Raw genomic sequence first — 23,096 nt, forward strand, 5'->3', positions numbered from 1 at the left:
GCAAACATTTCGCTTCACAAGAGATTCAAAACTCGATCAATGATGAAACTGTGCGTTGTTTCTGTTTTAATAATACTGTTAGTACGATGCTTTTTGTAGCATTATTTTTATATTTAGCATAATTGTTAATATGATTCTTAACGTGATGTCTTTTCTGAACTACGATATATGTCTTCCAATAAATTTTTTTGCGATAAAAAATTTGTTTTGCTTTCAGAAAAGTGCACTGCGGGATTACTGTCAGAAGTATTTTTATTTGGTTAACGTGTACAGCGATTTGATAAAAACTGCAAGTTGCTGTAATGAATATTTTATTTTTACACGCAAAAAATCAATAAATTTAGGTTTCAATCTTTCTGAATTAAAAATAAAACAGCAAGAAAAATGCCTGCTAGGTAATTGAAACTTTTAGTATTTTAATCAAATTTGCCATAATTAATTAGATGAAAATTATTTAGCTATTAGAAATGTCTTTCCAATTTTTTGTGCAGTAATGTCACATTATGGTACGTTATAAGTGCAAATGCACTTTGGATGTTTTTCATTTTACGCAATGATCGGAAATGCATAAACATTTATTCAAAGATTAAGATGCAATAACACGCCGAACAAATATTAATTTAGAAGTCAAACAACAAAAATCAGCGCATATATATGTCAAAATTTGTGCTTTTGCAGCTGAGGATGATAGTTCGGCCCAAGGCGTTTGTCTTCCGGAGTACCTTTGCAACTTAATGCAATTACCTCCACAACTTCGATAAGGAAACTGAGTTGATTAAGAAAAAGCATTAGCTAAAGGAAAAATGAACAAACCGTTAAGGGTTTACTATGAGAGAAATGAAATTCTATGAAACTAGTCCTGTGAAAATGTGAAAATATAACGCTGATTTTTGTTGTTTGGCTTCTAAATTAATATTTATTCAAAGCTTGAGAACCATTAACCATATTTCACTACGTTACGAAACTAACCTTGATTCAAAATCCTTTTTCTTTTCTTTTCGATTTTGAACTTATAGATAGATGATTTTCAAAGAACTTTTGAATATGCCGTTAAATCACACACTGGAAACGAATTTGATGATTCACTAGAAGTTTGAGGCAGCAGAATTCGAGGACCACTAGGGAAACTTTCACCAGGTTTATCTTCTGTCGACTCTTTACAAATATGTAATGATTTTAAAATGCGTAGATTAAGGAACTGGAACTTTTAACAGCTTAGATATTGCGTAGATGGCTGAGAAGACTGTAGTGGCTTGAAAGCAGGGCTAAGTGGAAAAAGAATGATGACGCATTTAGCACAATGGATCTTAAAGAATCACAATATTTATTTTTATACGTATATCAAACCATCCTTTTGCAGACAAGATGTTTCCTAATTATATTTGAATAAAAGTTTCATTTTGAAGTTTTATTTGAAGTACGACGTCACCTTAAGCAAGTAAGCGGCAGCAGCATGAGTGGGAAAAGTTTCAGTTCCAATTTTTGGTTTACAATTACAGGACAAGAGGTATCTGCATTAAAACGTTGCGTAACATAGAAAAGTCTGGAACCCGGCAGAAAAAAATGGACCCAGGGGGAGATCACCAAAATTAGAATGTTAATTTTGAGGTCGTCAATTATTTTTTTAAAAACATTTTTCATATTTTGTTATACCTTACATATGTATATGTGAAAATAATTTGTGATATGTTAATAAATAAACAAGTTATATGTTCGTATATCGGTCTTGAAAAATGAAAAACATGAAAATACAGAAAAAATTCTTCACAAACTTGTACAATTTGTTATTTTTTATATATAAAATCTTTTTTTTAGAATAGTCATCCAAAAACAGGTTAATGTTAGAAAGATACAACACTACTATAGTACTTTTCTCATCATCGATCGCATATAAAAATGTGTAGTCGATTGTAAAGACAACAGTTGGGATTATTTTTTATTTAAATTTTTATTATTATAAAATGAACTTTATATTATGATTTTCTGTGGGATTGTAACTACATATTTTTTATAGTCCTAGCAAATTTTACAACCAGTAAATAATGAGCATGAGACCCCAGTTTTATGAAATTCTCGGCAACATTTGTAAGGCCGCGAGTCTGTAGAACAGGAGCAACTGTGTCGTTTTCTATTGCCTTCTATCGCCGTGACTGCAAAAGAAAAGGTATTCTGTTTCCTTGACAAGTTGCCAACCCTTGATCCATATTGACGCGTAGTCTTAAAACTGGTCGATTGAAAGAAGACGAAAATGTAAATCCTTTTGAAAATCTGAAATGTGACTGTTCCATGAAACTAGCGTCTACATCCCAAAACGGCAGCCTATGCGAGAGGCGATTCTACTATTTTCATCGGGGAGTAGGTAAGTTAGAATGGTTTTCTGAGGAACGCCGACGATAGTGCACGATGTTTGCTTACATTAAGAAGTTCAGAAAATTACAAAGATGGGTTGCCTTAATTTCTGCGGTTACTTTCAGAGAAATATTAGGCAGGTTTTTTTTTTTTTTTTTTTTTTTTTTGGTTTGCTGATAGAGGGCAAATAGATAATTTACTTTTATAAATCCGCGTTTATCTATTTAAACTTCAGCAGATTTAAGATGAAGTGAATATATTTAACACAACAGAACACAAGCTTAAGACTTGTAAATCTTTTAAAAAACAATACATCGATAATTAAAAATATTATTTATAGTTCATTATTAAAAACTCTTTATAAATGCATAGTTATCATATAATTAACAATTCATTCATGCATTATCTCATTATTTATTATAATTAGAAGTGAAGATATTTTTTACAGTAATGTTTAAAAATTTGCTGTTGTCTTTTAAAAGATTTACAAGTCTTAAGATTGTGTTCTGTTGTGTTAAATATATTCGCTTCATCTTAAATCTTCTGAAGTTTAAATAGACAAACTCGGATTATAAAGGTAAATTGTCTATTTGCCCTCTATCAGCAAACCGAAAAAAGTGCCAAATATTTACCTGTAAGAAACCGTAGAAACTAAGGCAATCCACCTTAGCAATTTTTTTAACTTCCAAATGTAAGCAAACATATAGTCCACTGCCGTTGCATTCCTCAGAAAAGTATTCTAACTCCCCTACTCCCCGATGAAAATAATAGAATCGCCTCTCTCATAGGCTGCCGTTTTGGGATGTAGACGCTAGTTTCCATGAATACCGTCAATTTCATCCATAAAAGTAAATAAAATAAAAGTTGTGAATAATTTGTTCAGTTTAGAGGTATCAATTTTTTTTTCCCTGGCGTAACCCTGCATCCTACCAAAATTTTGAACCGACAATGGAAAACTTTTGGAGTGAAATTTAACGAGAATTAATATTAATAATTAAGTATTTTATATCCTTATAAAAATGCATTGTTTTATTTATTTCGTTTACGGAAGATGTATATATTAGGAACGTGAATTTACCAAAATTTTCAATTGCCAATAATTCGATAAAATTGCCAATAAAAACCATTAATAAATGCTAAGCAGGGATTTATGGTGACCGGAAAAATACTCACAGGAAAAAAGCCCACAGGAAAAATGCTCACAGAATAATGCTCACAGGTATAAATGCTCACAGGAAAAAAGCCCACACAGAAATATTCCCACAAAGAAAAAAGCTCACATGGAAAAATGCTCACTTAGAAATATACTCACACGGAAAAAAGCTCACATAGAAATATGTTCACATGGAAATAAGCCCAATGATAAATAGTTCACGTAGAAATAGCCATACATTAATGAAAAAATAATTAATAGATTTAAACATCGTACACCTACTCTAATTTTCTAAAGAAAATTTATTTAAATTACCAAAACATATATGGTATATATTTCAAAAACTGTATAACTTATGTATAGATTCAGTTGTTATATAAGATTGCTATTAATTATGGGCCGTTTTGAATTAAGAAAAGAAGAGGAGGAAGGAAGTAAAAATGAAAGAGAATATAGAGTGAAAAAATTATTACAATTTTAATTGTTAAAAAAATAATAAATATAAGTTACACATTTTATAATATAAACATTTAGCAGAATAAGCAAATAGAAATTATTATTTTATTTAGATTACGTAAAATACTAATTCAGAAGTCAAACAACAAAAATCAGCGTTATATTTACAAAATTTTTTTTCAGAACTAGTTTCGATGGTTTTACCGAACCACCATCTTCAGCTGCAAAACCGCAAATGAACAAGATAGGAAATAATGATTAGATAAGATAAGAAAGCCTGGACAAGAATAAGCAAGTGGCGCCATCTGTTGGTAAAACCAGAACTAAAACATAATTTCTTTAAAGGCCGAAGGCAAATTTGGATTGGAATTAGGATCGTTAACTGGAACAGAAAGATTTTTATGAATGTGAAATGCCTCTAGAAAATCCAGTTCTCCAATGGAAGATGTTTTTTGAATAATTTTGGCAGCAGAAAAACTGAAAGTGTGGTTTTCGGACCAACAATGTTGAGCAACAGAAGACTTCTGTGTTTCCTTTTTTTCTAACATATGCCTCATGTTCCTTGACGCGAAATTTTAAGGCTCTCTTAGTTTGGCCAATGTAAATTAAACCACACTGGCAAGGAATCCTATAAATACCCCAGGAATTCATATCCGGAATGGGGTCCTTGAGTATGGAACTCGGAATTTTATTGATGGAAGAATAAACAACCCGAAAGTTAAATTTCTGCAAAATATGTGCAACTTTATAGCTAATTGATGGAAAGAAGGGAATGGCAACAGAATTTTTATAATCTCCTAAAACAAGATTGTGCCTTTTAGTGTGTTGAGAATTTTTTAACTGCTTGATTAATAATGTTGGGTGGAAAGCCCCTGTCAATAGCTATTGCTTTTAAATACTTTGGTTCTTCATCAAGGGCTAGTTTGGAGGAGCAAACTTGAAGAGCACGGAAAACATAGGAATAAAATGAAGCTAACTTTTGTTTAGTCGGATGACATGATTTAAAGTGTGGTGGAAGGCAAACCGATGAAGGTTTACGGTAAACCGTAGTACTGAAGTTGGATGTGTTACGTGTGACCAGAATGTCGAGAAACGGAAGAGAATTGCAAGTCTCAAGTTCAAAAGTGAACTGAATAGCAGGATCAATAGAATTCATTGTTGAAAGAACTTTATTTAAATCATCTTTATTACCTTCAAACAGAGTAAAAGTATCGTCTACGTAGCGGAACCATGCCGGGAAGTTTAAAGTTTCAAACAATTTTGATTCATAATAATGCATGTAGATATCAGCCAGGATGGGACTGAGGGGGCTTCCCATGGCTAATCCCTCAGTTTGCTTGTAATATTTATTTTGGAAAACAAAATGTGTTTGTTTCAAACAGAGTTGAGTGAGAGAAATTAGCTCATCAATTTCGATGCAAGAGAAATGAAATTCGCGAAGTTTGGTTTCTAGACATCTTAATGCACCCTCCACTGGGACATTGGTGAATAATGATTTTACATCAAAAGAAACCATGAGTAAATTACTAGGAGAAATGTTTTTAACTTTTTTTACAAACTCTATTGAATTTTTTATGGTGTAAATGTTATTGTCTAATAGAGTTGAAAATCTAGAAACTAAATATTTAGCTAATGGATACGAGGCAGTACCTAAATTTGATACAATAGGGCGGAAAGGAATACCACTTTTATGAATTTTGGGAAGAGCATATAATCTGGCACAATTCGCAACAGATGGGATAAGTGAATGTTTTAAGTTGGCTGAAATGATTTGCGAAGATTTGATCGCAGTTTTTATTTTTGACAAATCCGAAGGTGAAGGATCTTTAGGGATCGGATTATATGGTCCTTCGTTTAAGAGTTTAGTGACACCATCGATGTAAGTGTTCCTATCCATGACGACTATCTGGCCACCTTTGTCGGCCTTTGAAATAATAATATCCGGGTTAGAATGAATTTCACGCAATGTAGCTCTTTCTCTCGCAGTTAGATTTGGTTTCAAAGGTTTACTATTGAATTTTACATTATGAGCGATAAGATGCCTAATCATTTCTTTCTGTGAATCTGAAACTTTACTGAACTTGAAAGCTTTTTCGATAGGAGCCAAAATCTTTGGAATCGAGGGTTTACAGGTTTGTGAGAAGTTAAAATTATATTTTAGAATTCTCTCTTGTTCTTCTGAAAGACTAACATTAGAAATATTAACTATTGGCTTGATGTTTACAATGGGAAGATTTTTTTGAACTACTTGAACTGGAAGATTGTAAAAGAAGTTTTTCGAATTTAACTGCAAGGGTGTTTTTATGACGGTTAACTGCATTCTCCGTTCTAGACCAAGACTTTTGTTCAAGGGCAGTGAATTTTGGATATGATTTAGCGAGTTCCAAATGAAGCTTATAGAGTTCACGTTCAATTTTGGACAATTGTTGACGTGTATCCCTTATGACGGACCGAAGTAAGGCAAGCTTGCAATTTAACAGAATTCTTGAAACGCGACTCGAAGGTTTTCGATTAGATTTGATTTGAATAAAATTGGGGATCAATTTTCTACATTTACATTTAAGTAAAAAGTCAAGATGATTCAGGAATTTTTGCCGTTTCAGGCGTAATTTAGTGAAGCGATTAACGGATGAAGGCATGATAAACAATACAGAAAATCAAACTAAATTAACTAAACAATAATAAAGCACACACAAAACAGCAGAAAAATACCTCACTGAAATTAATAGAAAACAAAACGTTTGTAAGCAAAATGCATGAAATCAGACAAGCAAAGCACAATATCCAAATATACAAAATATAAACATAACTTGAAAATTGCAAAAAAGTACTTACCGAAACTCATGCAATCACAAAATGGCGGCCACACCACGTGCAAAAAAGAAAGCAAAAGGTAAGCCTGTTTGGGGCTTCTATAATTAACACACAATAACACGCCGAATAAATACTAATTCAGAAGTCAAACAACAAAAATCAGCGTTATATTTACAAAATTTTTTTTTCTCAGGACTAGTTTCGATGGTTTTACCGAACCACCATCTTCAGCTGCAAAACCGCAAATGAACAAGATAGGAAATAATGATTAGATAAGATAAGAAAGCCTGGACAAGAATAAGCAAGTGGCGCCATCTGTTGGTAAAACCAGAACTAAAACATAATTTCTTTAAAGGCCGAAGGCAAATTTGGATTGGAATTAGGATCGTTAACTAGAACAGAAAGATTTTTATGAATGTGAAATGCCTCTAGAAAATCCAGTTCTCCAATGGAAGATGTTTTTTGAATAATTTTGGCAGCAGAAAAACTGAAAGTGTGGTTTTCGGACCAACAATGTTGAGCAACAGAAGACTTCTGTGTTTCCTTCTTTTCTAACATATGCCTCATGTTCCTTGACGCGAAATTTTAAGGCTTTCTTAGTTTGGCCAATGTAAATTAAACCACACTGGCAAGGAATCCTATAAATACCCCAGGAATTCATATCCGGAATGGGGTCCTTGAGTATGGAACTCGGAATTTTATTGATGGGAGAATAAACAACCCGAAAGTTAAATTTCTGCAAAATATGTGCAACTTTATAGCTAATTGATGGAAAGAAGGGAATGGCAACAGAATTTTTATAATCTCCTAAAACAAGATTGTGCCTTTTAGTGTGTTGAGATGAGAATTTTTTAACTGCTTGATTAATAATGTTGGGTGGAAAGCCCCTGTCAATAGCTATTGCTTTTAAATACTTTAGTTCTTCATCAAGGGCTAGTTTGGAGGAGCAAACTTGAAGAGCACGGAAAACATAGGAATAAAATGAAGCTAACTTTTGTTTAGTCGGATGACATGATTTAAAGTGTGGTGGAAGGCAAACCGATGAAGGTTTACGGTAAACCGTAGTACTGAAGTTGGATGTGTTACGTGTGACCAGAATGTCGAGTAACACATCCAACTTCAGTACTACGGTTTACCGTAAACCTTCATCGGTTTGCCTTCCACCACACTTTAAATCATGTCATCCGACTAAACAAAAGTTAGCTTCATTTTATTCCTGTGTTTTCCGTGCTCTTCAAGTTTGCTCCTCCAAACTAGCCCTTGATGAAGAACTAAAGTATTTAAAAGCAATAGCTATTGACAGGGGCTTTCCACCCAACATTATTAATCAAGCAGTTAAAAAATTCTCATCTCAACACACTAAAAGGCACAATCTTGTTTTAGGAGATTATAAAAATTCTGTTGCCATTCCCTTCTTTCCATCAATTAGCTATAAAGTTGCACATATTTTGCAGAAATTTAACTTTCGGGTTGTTTATTCTCCCATCAATAAAATTCCGAGTTCCATACTCAAGGACCCCATTCCGGATATGAATTCCTGGGGTATTTATAGGATTCCTTGCCAGTGTGGTTTAATTTACATTGGCCAAACTAAGAAAGCCTTAAAATTTCGCGTCAAGGAACATGAGGCATATGTTAGAAAAGAAGGAAACACAGAAGTCTTCTGTTGCTCAACATTGTTGGTCCGAAAACCACACTTTCAGTTTTTCTGCTGCCAAAATTATTCAAAAAACATCTTCCATTGGAGAACTGGATTTTCTAGAGGCATTTCACATTCATAAAAATCTTTCTGTTCTAGTTAACGATCCTAATTCCAATCCAAATTTGCCTTCGGCCTTTAAAGAAATTATGTTTTAGTTCTGGTTTTACCAACAGATGGCGCCACTTGCTTATTCTTGTCCAGGCTTTCTTATCTTATCTAATCATTATTTCCTATCTTGTTCATTTGCGGTTTTGCAGCTGAAGATGGTGGTTCGGTAAAACCATCGAAACTAGTCCTGAGAAAAAAAATTTTTGTAAATATAACGCTGATTTTTGTTGTTTGACTTCTGAATTAGTATTTATTCGGCGTGTTATTGTGTGTTAATTATAGAAGCCCCAAACAGGCTTACCTTTTGCTTTCTTTTTTGCACGTGGTGTGGCCGCCATTTTGTGACTGCATGAGTTTCGGTAAGTACTTTTTTGCAATTTTCAAGTTATGTTTATATTTTGTATATTTGGATATTGTGCTTTGCTTGTCTGATTTCATGCATTTTGCTTACAAACGTTTTGTTTTCTATTAATTTCAGTGAGGTATTTTTCTGCTGTTTTGTGTGTGCTTTATTATTGTTTAGTTAATTTAGTTTGATTTTCTGTATTGTTTATCATGCCTTCATCCGTTAATCGCTTCACTAAATTACGCCTGAAACGGCAAAAATTCCTGAATCATCTTGACTTTTTACTTAAATGTAAATGTAGAAAATTGATCCCCAATTTTATTCAAATCAAATCTAATCGAAAACCTTCGAGTCGCGTTTCAAGAATTCTGTTAAATTGCAAGCTTGCCTTACTTCGGTCCGTCATAAGGGATACACGTCAACAATTGTCCAAAATTGAACGTGAACTCTATAAGCTTCATTTGGAACTCGCTAAATCATATCCAAAATTCACTGCCCTTGAACAAAAGTCTTGGTCTAGAACGGAGAATGCAGTTAACCGTCATAAAAACACCCTTGCAGTTAAATTCGAAAAACTTCTTTTACAATCTTCCAGTTCAAGTAGTTCAAAAAAATCTTCCCATTGTAAACATCAAGCCAATAGTTAATATTTCTAATGTTAGTCTTTCAGAAGAACAAGAGAGAATTCTAAAATATAATTTTAACTTCTCACAAACCTGTAAACCCTCGATTCCAAAGATTTTGGCTCCTATCGAAAAAGCTTTCAAGTTCAGTAAAGTTTCAGATTCACAGAAAGAAATGATTAGGCATCTTATCGCTCATAATGTAAAATTCAATAGTAAACCTTTGAAACCAAATCTAACTGCGAGAGAAAGAGCTACATTGCGTGAAATTCATTCTAACCCGGATATTATTATTTCAAAGGCCGACAAAGGTGGCCAGATAGTCGTCATGGATAGGAACACTTACATCGATGGTGTCACTAAACTCTTAAACGAAGGACCATATAATCCGATCCCTAAAGATCCTTCACCTTCGGATTTGTCAAAAATAAAAACTGCGATCAAATCTTCGCAAATCATTTCAGCCAACTTAAAACATTCACTTATCCCATCTGTTGCGAATTGTGCCAGATTATATGCTCTTCCCAAAATTCATAAAAGTGGTATTCCTTTCCGCCCTATTGTATCAAATTTAGGTACTGCCTCGTATCCATTAGCTAAATATTTAGTTTCTAGATTTTCAACTCTATTAGACAATAACATTTACACCATAAAAAATTCAATAGAGTTTGTAAAAAAAGTTAAAAACATTTCTCCTAGTAATTTACTCATGGTTTCTTTTGATGTAAAATCATTATTCACCAATGTCCCAGTGGAGGGTGCATTAAGATGTCTAGAAACCAAACTTCGCGAATTTCATTTCTCTTGCATCGAAATTGATGAGCTAATTTCTCTCACTCAACTCTGTTTGAAACAAACACATTTTGTTTTCCAAAATAAATATTACAAGCAAACTGAGGGATTAGCCATGGGAAGCCCCCTCAGTCCCATCCTGGCTGATATCTACATGCATTATTATGAATCAAAATTGTTTGAAACTTTAAACTTCCCGGCATGGTTCCGCTACGTAGACGATACTTTTACTCTGTTTGAAGGTAATAAAGATGATTTAAATAAAGTTCTTTCAACAATGAATTCTATTGATCCTGCTATTCAGTTCACTTTTGAACTTGAGACTTGCAATTCTCTTCCGTTTCTCGACATTCTGGTCACACGTAACACATCCAACTTCAGTACTACGGTTTACCGTAAACCTTCATCGGTTTGCCTTCCACCACACTTTAAATCATGTCATCCGACTAAACAAAAGTTAGCTTCATTTTATTCCTATGTTTTCCGTGCTCTTCAAGTTTGCTCCTCCAAACTAGCCCTTGATGAAGAACTAAAGTATTTAAAAGCAATAGCTATTGACAGGGGCTTTCCACCCAACATTATTAATCAAGCAGTTAAAAAATTCTCAACACACTAAAAGGCACAATCTTGTTTTAGGAGATTATAAAAATTCTGTTGCCATTCCCTTCTTTCCATCAATTAGCTATAAAGTTGCACATATTTTGCAGAAATTTAACTTTCGGGTTGTTTATTCTTCCATCAATAAAATTCCGAGTTCCATACTCAAGGACCCCATTCCGGATATGAATTCCTGGGGTATTTATAGGATTCCTTGCCAGTGTGGTTTAATTTACATTGGCCAAACTAAGAGAGCCTTAAAATTTCGCGTCAAGGAACATGAGGCATATGTTAGAAAAAAAGGAAACACAGAAGTCTTCTGTTGCTCAACATTGTTGGTCCGAAAACCACACTTTCAGTTTTTCTGCTGCCAAAATTATTCAAAAAACATCTTCCATTGGAGAACTGGATTTTCTAGAGGCATTTCACATTCATAAAAATCTTTCTGTTCTAGTTAACGATCCTAATTCCAATCCAAATTTGCCTTCGGCCTTTAAAGAAATTATGTTTTAGTTCTGGTTTTACCAACAGATAGCGCCACTTGCTTATTCTTGTCCAGGCTTTCTTATCTTATCTAATCATTATTATCTTGTTCATTTGCGGTTTTGCAGCTGAAGATGGTGGTTCGGTAAAACCATCGAAACTAGTCCTGAAAAAAAATTTTGTAAATATAACGCTGATTTTTGTTGTTTGACTTCTGAATTAGTATTTATTCGGCGTGTTATTGTGTGTTAATTACGTAAAATAGTTAATTTTATCATCGATTTCATGATAGTTTCTTACATGATTCGCGATTACCAAATGTAAGTTACCAAATAAAGACCACATACTGGGATGGCTCTAATTATACAGAAAGAAAACTCTGCAGGACCTTAGAGTCAAGTTTAGAAGATACAGATGCAATCTAAGCAATATGATTTGCTTCAGATATCAACGATATGGACACGGTCAGATGTTTTGTAACAATTCGCCAAGATGTCTCAAGTGTGGGCAGAGACACCCAAGGAGGTTAGAATCTCCTTGGGGACACCTGACTTACACATGCAAATTAGCCAAAGAACTGAAACCTATTTGCGCGAACTGTAAAAAGGCTCATATTGCTACTTCGAAGTTATGCGAATTTAAACCAAAAATTCGTGTTATCTCTGACAGGATGAAAAGGATTTCAGCGCGGAAGTCGCAGTCTATGAATATGTCTCCGTTGACTGAAATACCATTACGGAAAGAAAATAGTATGCCATCAGACTCCCACTCAGATGCTAGTACTCCAGCTAAAATGGATTTCGCGATAGATAAAAACCTTCAGAAGATTGCAGTCAAATTCCTAGAATTATTTGAAAAATGTAAGAAAATTGATTCGCCGCAGGACAAAGTATTACTTGCCCTGGGAATGGCTGAACAGATGATAAAAATGGACTTGTAAAATTTCTCTTACTCTTTTGCATGATGAATTTGATGTTAACTTTGCTTAATTTCGATTTTGCTCGGGTTTCAGGGGATAGCACCGCCCTCCGGACTCTGCGTTCCTGCTCTGGTTAGTAGACACGCCTACTTCTCATGACTGACACCTTCCTCTACGCCTGCCATGCTTTGGGCCTTCTTTTTTTTTTTTTATCACTTCAATAGTTCAGCTTCAACTTCAGAATTTTTAAAGTCATGTGCTTATACGCAACTCTTCGCGCGCTATCCCAGCAATAATTTGTCTGATTGATTGATTGGCTATAATTAAATGATGAATTTAATACGTTATGAAATTCTTCGCAACAGTTTGTGGTTTTAGGAGATTTTTTTTTAAGGCTGCTTCATGATGTTCAATTGAAAGGCATCAGCAAAGTGCCTAAAAATGTTAATTCTATTTCTAAAATTTTAAATTTCTGCAGAAATTTTACAAATTTTTTGGTTCTAAGCTTAAATAACTACATTCAAATACCAATTCGGTACATCAAAAGAATGCAAAAATAGAGTAAAAAAGCGAAAATTAATTATTGGCCATTATAGGAAAAAAATGTTGTGCAGGGTCAGTGGTATAAACATATTACAGTACCTGCAAAATTTTACTACAGTTTTTCATGCTTTTAGTTACCGCTCCTGAGAAAGTTAATGTGAGAATTTGTTCATGTGAACATCTTTCATGTGAGCTTTTTTCCATGTGAGCATTTTTCCATGTGAGGTTTTTTCTATGTGGGCATATTTCCTCGTGGGCATTTTTCCTGTGAGCTTTTATACCAGTGAGCATTATTCTGTGAGCATTTTTCCTGTGGGCTTTTTTCCTGTGGGCATTTTTATGGTCACCATAAAGGTATGTATGTTTAAGTAGTATTAATGAAATACGTAACAAAAACAAAGTACATTCAAATTTCTCATTGGACTAATGAGTAATAATATAATTTATGTAAATGCAAAATACTATAGGTTAGATGAGGTCTAGCAATACCTATGAAAACCAACATATGTAAAAACGAATTTCATACAAAATTACCGCAATAGAAAATTTACTAGAATAATTAAGGCAAGTGGATTTTACATCACTCGACACATCTTCAACATCTCGTTGGTACAAGAAAAAAAAAATGCCTATTCATGAAATGATGGCCATTTTTCAGTTCAAAAACATGTTTCTCTAGCTACAATAACTCTCTCATGAAGAATTACCAAGTAAACTCCGTTTGCCTTTATTATTTTATGAAATTTCCTGTTGTGGTAATTCTTGTGCGATATTGTTTTCATACTCTTTAGTTTATCTGGGAATTTTGAAACAGGTTTCGTTTACTAGCCATTTCTGCAAAAGTACGCTGCAATTTGTTTATGTTACGTATTTAACAGATATTGCCACTGAATTACTGTAGCTTGCAGCGCACATTTGGGTGTTGATTTTGAACTTAATTTGCCATTGTTTAAAATTATATATAGAGATGTATATTACACAATAATTTTTATGTTAAATATATATATGTCAAAATAATTTGTGATATGTTAATAAATAAACAAGTTATATGTTCGTATGTCGGTCTTGAAAAATTAAAAATATAGAGAAAATAAAAAACATGAAAACACAGAGAAAATTCTTCATATATATGCAAGATTCATTACTTTTTATGTATAAAATTTTCTTTTTAGAATAGGCATCCAAAAAATATAATTTGTCTAAGCTGAAGTTCTCTAAATCAGCGCTGTTCCAACCGCTGTTCCGCGGCACACCGGAGTGCCGTCTGAAGCACCGTGGTGTGCCGCCGGGTCTGGGTGTCACGGTGCTGTTCGCCCGCTATAACTCCTCCCGTCACTCCCCCCGCCAGTGTCATAGGTGGTCACGGCGCTGTGCAGTGCTATAACTCCTCCCCCTGCCAATCTTGACAAGTGTCCGCCGTGTCCCCGCCCCCATGAGACGCAGGCAGACGCCTCACACAGTGTCAGAGAGACAACGGCTGCTGTGAGGAGAGAGACACTGATACTGCAGTGATGGACAAGTTTTTGAAAAGGAAAGAACTGGACTCTGAACAAAATCTGGAGTCAGATGAGAGCCCGAGTATGAGTGGGGGTCAAAAGAAAGCAAAGATGGTTAAATTCTCTGGCGCAAGGCAATATAGCGAAAGCTATATTTCAGTTGGATTTACTTTCACTGGAGATGAACACAAACCAACTCCACTGTGCGTGGTGTGTGGTGAAAAGCTAGCTAACAGTGCTATGGTCCCAAGCAAACTTAAACGCCATCTCCAAACGAAACACCCTTTGCTTCAAAACAAGAATGTGGACTATTTTGTTCGCCTGCGTGACAACATGGAGAAACAGGCAACTTTTATGAGAAAAACAACAAAGGTAAATGAAAGAGCTCTTAAAGCTAGCTATCAAGTTGCTGAACTTATAGCCAAGACAAAAAAGTCGCACACTGTGGCAGAGACATTAATACTTCCTGCCTGCAAAGCTATTGTAGAGGAGATGCTCGGACCTGAAGCAGCAAAGGAAATAGCCAAAGTCCCTCTCTCAAACAACACAATTTCCAGACGTATTAATGACATGTCTGCAGACATCGAAAGTGTGGTTTTGGAAAAGATCCGTATCAGTGAGAAATTTGCATTGCAACTTGACGAGTCTACTGATATCAGTGGACATGCTCAACTCTTAGCTAATGTGCGTTTTGTTGATGGTGATGCAATTAGAGAAAACTCCTTTTTTTGCAAGGTATTGCCAGAAAAAACAACAGGAGAAGAAATTTTTCGGGTCACATCAGAATACCTTGAACAAGGAGGACTTAAGTGGGAAAACTGCACAAGTGTCTGCACCGATGGAGCTGCAGCCATGGTCGGGCGCACCAAAGGCTTTGTAAGCAGAGTGAAGGAAAGAAATCCAGATGTGATTATTACGCATTGTTTTTTACACCGCGAGGCCCTCGTAGCCATGTTGTGCGCATGGTAAACATTGTAAAGTCACGACCCATGAAAAGTCGCATATTTGCAGCTTTGTGTGAGGAGATGGGAGCAAAGCATAAAACCTTGCTGTTTCATACGGAGGTCCGGTGGTTGTCGCGTGGCAAGGTCTTGGTTCGTGTGTATGAGCTGCGGGAGGAACTTAAAGTGTTTCTGACAAATGAGGGGTCAGATTACGCAAAGCAGCTTGCAAGTGATGAGTGGTGTGCAAGGCTGGCATACCTGGCAGATATATTTCATCATCTGAATGAATTGAACACCCGAATGCAAGGCCGAAATGAAAACCTGCTTACAAGTACAGATAAAATAAATTGATTCCGTTCAAAGGTGCAACTCTGGCATCAACACGTGGAAAGTGGCAATCTTGAAATGTTCACACTCACCATGCAATGGCAAGGTGTTCACACTGCTGCACTGTGTGAGATAATAGTTAAGCATTTAAAAACTCTTGAGGAGAAGTTGTCATTTTATTTCTCTTCAGTCTCCACTGAATGCCTTAACTGGGTTAGGGACACTTATAGCTCAGCATCAGTTGTTGGAAAGGAAATGACTTTACAGGAGCAGGAGGAACTAATTGAACTGAGACAAAATCGTGGTTGCAAGCTAAGATTTGCTGATCTACCTTTGGACAGTTTTTGGTTGGATACTGCCAAGGAGTTCCCCCTTCTGGCAAACAAAGCTATTTTGACATTGCTCCCTTTTTCCACTACATATCTGTGTGAGATTAGCTTTTTAAGCATGATTGCTATGAAAACCAAATACAGAGAGAGACTGAGAACTGTTGACGAAGAGCTAGGTGTGTGTCTTTCTTCGATTCCAGCGAGAATATCAGCTTTGTGTTCAGCCAAACAGGCCCAGGTTTCGCACTGAAAGTATTTTATAATTTTTCACTATTCTGTTTACTTAATATTTCATAATAAAGTAATTATAAAATACTTTCTTTGTGCTTATTTGATTCCTATTCAAGAGAATTACTTTATTATAATCAATATAGGCACAGAGTTAATTTTTTAACATTTTCTAATGGTGGTGTGCCTCGTGATTTTTTTCCCCGCGACAAGTGTGCCTTGGCCAAAAAAGGTTGGGAAACGCTGCTCTAAATGAAAATCTAGTTTTTGAACAAAATAAGTCAGCCGCTGATAAGTTCTTTAATCTTCTATATTTGTTGTATAGTCATTCAGAAATCATATACTATTTCTGTAGTCATTCGTTTTGTAGGCATTCTGAAATCATATGCTATTTTAATTTATCTTCCTTTTATTTTTGCTTGTTGAAAACACATCTTTTCTATCTGAAAACTTAATTTAATTTTTATTTATTTACTTATTTCTCGGATTTGATCTTTTAAAGGATGCAACGGTTTTAATCTTTATTGGGAATTGAAGTTTGTTCTTCATTGAAATTATAGCCGTAGATGTGTATATCAATAAAATTGAGTCTAGAAAATTTTCGGAATCCGCATTATTTTTTCCCTCGTAATTCAGTTATATATATATATCCGTTATTTTATTCGTAACTAAACGTTTACTTTGATTTACTAAAAATTCCCTAATACTCGTCATTCCTTTTTTTTTTTTTTTTTTTTTTTTTTTTTTTTGAGCTGAAGATCGAAAAGTTTTCATAATAAGTAGTTCGACTTTCTGTCATACAGTCAAACAAAGTATTTAAAATTATGTTTTGATTTGTTAGTTTGTCATACAGGAATTTTAATGTGTCAGCAAAATATAAAATTAGTTTTAATTAAAAACTAATTAGCGATTTTGGGGCACAATTAAAAGCAGAATCTTTCGAGATTACGACTTGCGCGGCTTTTTAAATCTGTCTGTACTGGATTTTTATGAGGTGATGAAGATTTGTTTGATTTTCGCTGCATTCATGCGTTAGAAAATGAAGACAAACCCATGTGTGTTTTCTTCACATGTAAAGCATAAAAGATTTCAATAATACTATGTATTATGGGATAATAGATTTGTTAAACAATAAGATAGATAAGCAGGAAGACTTTAATGAGATAGATACAATTCTCACAAGTTAAATAGACAGCTTTAAATATTCCAGGAAGGAGGAAAAGATAAAAATATTGAAGATTACCAAAATTACTGTTATTTCAGAGGAACTAGTTCCAGCCTCTAATAGATCTTCATATAGCTCAGCTTTACTGAAGTGACAGAAAAATAACTCCGAAGACTTTGAAAACACGTTTTCCAAGCACTTCAAGAATGTCGCTAAGTTATCAAGAAATCAACAAGTTCCGATAATTAGACGACAAAAAGTTTTACCTGTGTTTCGATAGGAGAGCTTCTGCTTATACCTCCGGTTCTACTTGGGCTGGCCTTAAAATTCCAGTGTCATTCAACTCAGAATTAAAATGCCATTGATTCAAGAGCAATCAAAATACACAATAAATAAACAAAATTATTGTATAAAATGCACTAATTGAATTTTAGTAATAAATAAAAATAAAAATAATTAGCGCATTAAAAATTAAAAAAAATTAAGAATAAAAAATATGCATATTTGGTAAAACTGCAACAGTATTAAAGAACATTTAGCAGAGTTCTGTAATGCAAAAAACTGCCTAATTTAAGTCGTCTGTTACTTTAAAATAGGTACTTCGAGGCTCTAGCGACCTGCCCCTAATTTACAATCGTAACCTGCGTCATGGTCACCGCTCAGAGGCAATTAAAGAATTTTAGCTGATTAGACTATTCAATCTTTTTTCCGAAGCAGTCATTGCCATCGTTATGAGTCATAGTTTTCGGGATGGGAAAGAAAATGCCTTGAAGTGCCTATCCTGTAGAAATAGACTAGTAGTCAATAGTCATAAAACAGTACCGATATCAAAGGATTCTTTCCTAAATTTAAAAAGTATAAATACGAAATTGTTACGTACTAAATGTGAACAACCAGTTAGAATTCTGGAAAGACTGAAAACTTCTCGTGGGCAGTCAAAAGTAAGAGACCAGGCATATTAAATAGAGGACACAATGAAATATAGTATTTCGCTTGTAGTTAAGATATTGCGTATTAATTAAAGGAAGTTTCAAATTATGACTTGTGAGTAACTTTTATGATGAACAAATTCAAAACTATTTGTTTTGTTTAAAGCGTTTAGATAGCAAAGGCGAATGAATTTTAATACCCTGATATTATAAAGACCTCCTATGACTAAGTATCAGTTCATTTGAATGCTCTTTATGCAGTGTAAATTTCCGTTTCATAATTAGCACTTCAAATTTGTAACGTGGAGAGAAGAAATTTCCTTTTAAGTAGTGCAACTGTACTTTATTTTCGTTTCTAGTAAACAGATATTTTCCCAACAGGCATCAAGAAATACACTCATGTCCATAAATTAAGGATAATCCGGAGTCACGCGGAAATCGAACTCTAAAATAAATATATCACCTGTAAAATCACTACACACGTCTTCAAGAATCATATGCAAATTTCAGGAAGTAACCAGATGACACCGATGGTATGTCACAATGACGAGAGTGTGAGAAAGTGATATATAAGGAATACAGGCAAAGAAGTAAAATTGTTCGCAGGCGCATTATAAGCATTTCAGTGCAATAACCGAATAGTTATGACACAAAGGACGCATTTGGATGATTTTTTTACGTGGTAGAATTATCGGCCGTCTGGAATGTGGGCGTACTCAACTGGAAGTATCAGACGAACTTGGAATTGCCCAGAGTGTCATCTCCAGGCTTTTGCAACGATTCCAAGATGATGGTAATGTGAGTAGACATTACAGCACAGGTCGCCCCAGAGTTACAACGCCGAATGAGGACCGGTATTTGGCAGTTACTGCCAAAAGAAACAGGCGGAGCACAGCCTCAGACCTTTCTCGTCAGCTCTCTTCAGCCACTGGTACGACAATTTCAAGGCAGACCGTGTACAGACGCTTAGGGCAGATTGGTCTATATGCTCGTAGACCTGTCAGATGCGTTCCATGTACTGCAACTCACTGTCGCCTGTGGTTAGCCTGGAATAGAAAGCATGCATTGTGGACACCGCAACAGTGGGCTTGTGTGATTTTTCCGACGAGTCGAGGTTTAGCTTGCAGTCTGATTCTCGCCGGACTTTCATATAGAGAGCTCCAGGTACCCGTTACCCCCAAGAAAACATCATTGAACGACACCGTTACGGTGGTGCAGGAGTGCTCGTTTGGAGTTGAATTATTCTGGATTGCAGATCTGACCTGCATGTTCAAATTGGAACCATGGCAAGCCAAATCTATCGGAACGTCATTCTGGAACAACATGTACGTTTGTTTCGGGGCGCCATGGGTGCACAATTTGTGTTTATGGATGACGACGCCCGTCCTCACCGTGCAAACATCGTAAGCGAATGCCTTCAATCGGAGGATATCACCCGTATGGACTGGCCAGCATTCTCACCGGACTTGAATCCAGCAGAGCACGTGTGGGACATGCTTGCCGACGAGTTGCAGCCCGTCAACCTCCTCCTAAATGTCTACCGGAACTTCGGAGAGCATTGCTTTTTGAGTGGTGTAATATCATCCAAGATCAGATCGATAATTTGATACTCAGCATGCCTAGGCGTTGTACGGACTGTATTGCATCGTCTGGGAGACATGCAGTGTATTAACAATCATACCAACCATGTAGTAGTGGTTTTTTGTAAATAGGTTTTTTTTTTTTTTAATTTGCTCCAGGGAGAAAAAATCCCTAATTCTTTTAATAATATCAAACATATAGCATCTTTTTTTGCTCTTTACCTTTTGTTTAATAAATAAGCTTTACAAATAAATCAAATTTGTTTTGCTTCTAACTCTTTCTTTGCTTGATTTTGCATTATCCTTAATTTATGGACATGAGAGTATTTTATTTTTTATAGTTTTTGAAATTTCAGCAGTCAGTTTTAAATAATAAAGTACAGTACATATTTCAAATGGCTCCTCTAAGTAAAACATTTTGTACATATAATTTTAAGGAACTCTTAATAATGTAAATATATATAAAGATTAATAGAATTTTGAAAGAATTCAGAAAATTTGAAGTACGGGTAGTTTTGCTTACTGTTATATAAATCCTTATCAAACTGTTGTAGACTATGTTTTATTGTTAATTTCATTTAGCATGAAAAATATTCAAAAAAATAAAGTTGAAATCCAAGAGACAAAATGTAGTGTATGACAATTTCATGTTGAAGTTAACATTATATCAGTAGAAAAAATTTAGTAACAATTTTAATACGAAGTAGTTAGAAATATAATTGTTCTATTACACTTAAAAAACAAGAAAGTATTACTATCCAAAATATAAATAAAAATCAGATTTCTTTTACATTACAAACTGCTATGTTTTCGAATTTTTTTGGCAGTGGAAAAGCATTTCGAAGTAAAATAATGATACCTGAGTGTTTCAGTACTCATTTATATATTTTCTCAAAGTTCATTCCTTGTGTGTGATCTTCGTAGGTAGAATATTTTGCACCGAATGATTAAACAAAACAGTTTCTACAGAAAGTAAAAATATACTCGCGAATTAAAATGTTTTTGTGATAGTTTATGATTATTTTCTTATTTTAGAGTTAGGGCAACGAAATATTTTATCGTTCAAATGATCCAGTGTAGAAAAATGTTGGAGATGCTCCCTGAGCGGAAATAGAAATTATAAAAAGTAGCTTTACTGAAAGGAAAACCATTAACAAAGAATTTGCAGGTTTGATAACATTGAAAGAAATGTTGGCAATTGCTGTAAATGAATAGTTACTGAATCCTTTTAGATTTAATTTTTATTATTAAAAAGATTATGAAAAAAACAAAACATTCCTTACCGATCATAAAGGAAGTCTACACAATTGACCTAAATTTATATAACTTATTTTTGAAATAAACAACTTACAAGAAATACATGAAATGGAAAAAAAAAAAAAAAAAACTGTGAGTTTTATTGGAACAAGAAACGTAAAAATTCAACTACGCTATCCCCAGGATTCGAAATACGTATTTTCCAACTGCTGGCTCGATGTGCTACTATTTGCGTACAGAAAACTCCTATGAATACCTTATATTTTTTCCCCTTTGAAGGACGACTGGTGAGAAGCATGAAACTCAGTCGCTCAATCTGGTGGCGAATTATTGTCTACTGCATTAAGCTGTCATTTTAGAGGGATTTTATTCTTTTCTGGAGCTCGAAATGTGTAAAATTAATTGCGTTCTTGCCGGGATCCGAATCATGGATCTTCCAAATGATAGCTAATCCTAACAAGAGCTAGCACTCAGGTATGCGGTATTTTCATACAGTTTTCCTACTTATAGATTAATGCTATATCTTACGGGATATTTCACAAATAGAGAGTAAGTGAAACAAACGCTTTAAGAAAAAATGTTTTTATAGGGTATTTAAAAAATAGAAAATTAATGCTTTTTATTTAATAGCTTTTACACAAAAATCGACATTATTATACAAAATAAGAAGCTAAACTATCCTGCCTAAAGGTACGTAAAACGTGATATCTGAAATCTCGTTAATTAATTACAATAATGATGCAAATATTCTTAAAAATTGTCACTTAGATATTCTACAAACTTATGTGTTTTGAATTATTTCAAGCAAATAAATTTAAAAGTAATAAATGTCCTTTTATTACTTGAAATATTTTAAATTATTAGGTCCTTTAAGTATCTCAGCTTGTTAAGTGTTGCAATCAAAATTTGAGATACAAATAAAGGACTTTTGCTATATCGAATAATATCATTTTGGAAAGTGGCTTTGTGGAAAACCGCATGAAATGGTATGCTCCGTGCAAAGCAAATGCTCATTAAGTAATGCGGATGATAAATTAGTAATATGTAGTATAAATAAAATGGATGATAATAATAACTGCGACAAATAATGGGATAAGTAATATGTATATTTAACTGCAATAAATAATAGGGATGATAAATAGCAATGTCATGTAACATAATGTAATACTATAATTTAAAGTTCGAAATTATTTTAAAGCTGCTCTAAAACTGTTTCTAATTCCAGAAGTTATATTAACTATATATTATGATTTTACCCAATTCCTTCGGTTGAAAATAAATTGCTTAATTGCATTTTTGTGAAGTTATATTTCATGCACTAAAGCATGCTCATAATATTAATTCAGTGCATTTTATATTTCACGCAAGGCATCATATGCACATTAGCTAGCTTCTTAGGCAAATTAATACCCACATTATATATGTGACATAAGGAAATAAAGTAAATAACAGATGACTATTACATCTTTGACATATTTGATTAACGAAAAAAATTGCAAGCTTTTCTTAATTCGGAAGCTATTAATCCAGAATTCGATAAATTCGAATAATTATCAAATCAAAGTTAAATACATAATACAACTAAATTTCAGTAGGAATGTGCTGATACGGATGAAGCCATTAGGCCAAAGGTGTAATCCATGAAATAAAATTTTGGAAGTTGAAGCCAAGCAATTGTGTAAAGAATAAAAGGTTTCATCAAACATTGCAAGCTTTAAGTACATATAACTTGGAATCAACGATTTTCTATTTTGCAAACTGTCAAATTCCCGATCAAAGTCGATCGTGAAAATAAATTTATTTGCTTGAAGTTATATGTATGCAAGTAAAGGGTTTTTTTTTTTTTTTTTTTTTTTTTTTTTTTGGTAGTTTAACTTTGTTGAAAATAACCTCGTCCTAGAATAAGTTTTTTGAGTGGCAATTAACTAAACTGGAAGTTATCAGGAGTTCAAGATT

The 23,096-nt window shown here is 34.2% G+C and overlaps 2 protein-coding genes across 6 annotated transcripts in view; both read left to right on the plus strand.

Annotated features, from left to right (window-relative positions):
- LOC118189284 (monocarboxylate transporter 12-B-like) overlaps positions 1 to 23,096 on the plus strand; it is a 156,508-nt gene that overhangs the window by 81,093 nt on the left and 52,319 nt on the right. The window lies entirely within an intron of this gene.
- On the plus strand, positions 14,397 to 15,350 carry LOC146996888 (SCAN domain-containing protein 3-like). Its single transcript, XM_085819703.1, has one exon. The coding sequence runs from the start codon at positions 14,397 to 14,399 to the stop codon at positions 15,348 to 15,350; it is 954 nt and encodes a 317-aa protein (XP_085675829.1).

Source organism: Stegodyphus dumicola, chromosome 6 (assembly GCF_044657685.1).
Source record: "Stegodyphus dumicola isolate Sdum_Otavi_A_Nest chromosome 6, ASM4465768v1".
NCBI lineage: Eukaryota > Metazoa > Arthropoda > Arachnida > Araneae > Eresidae > Stegodyphus > Stegodyphus dumicola.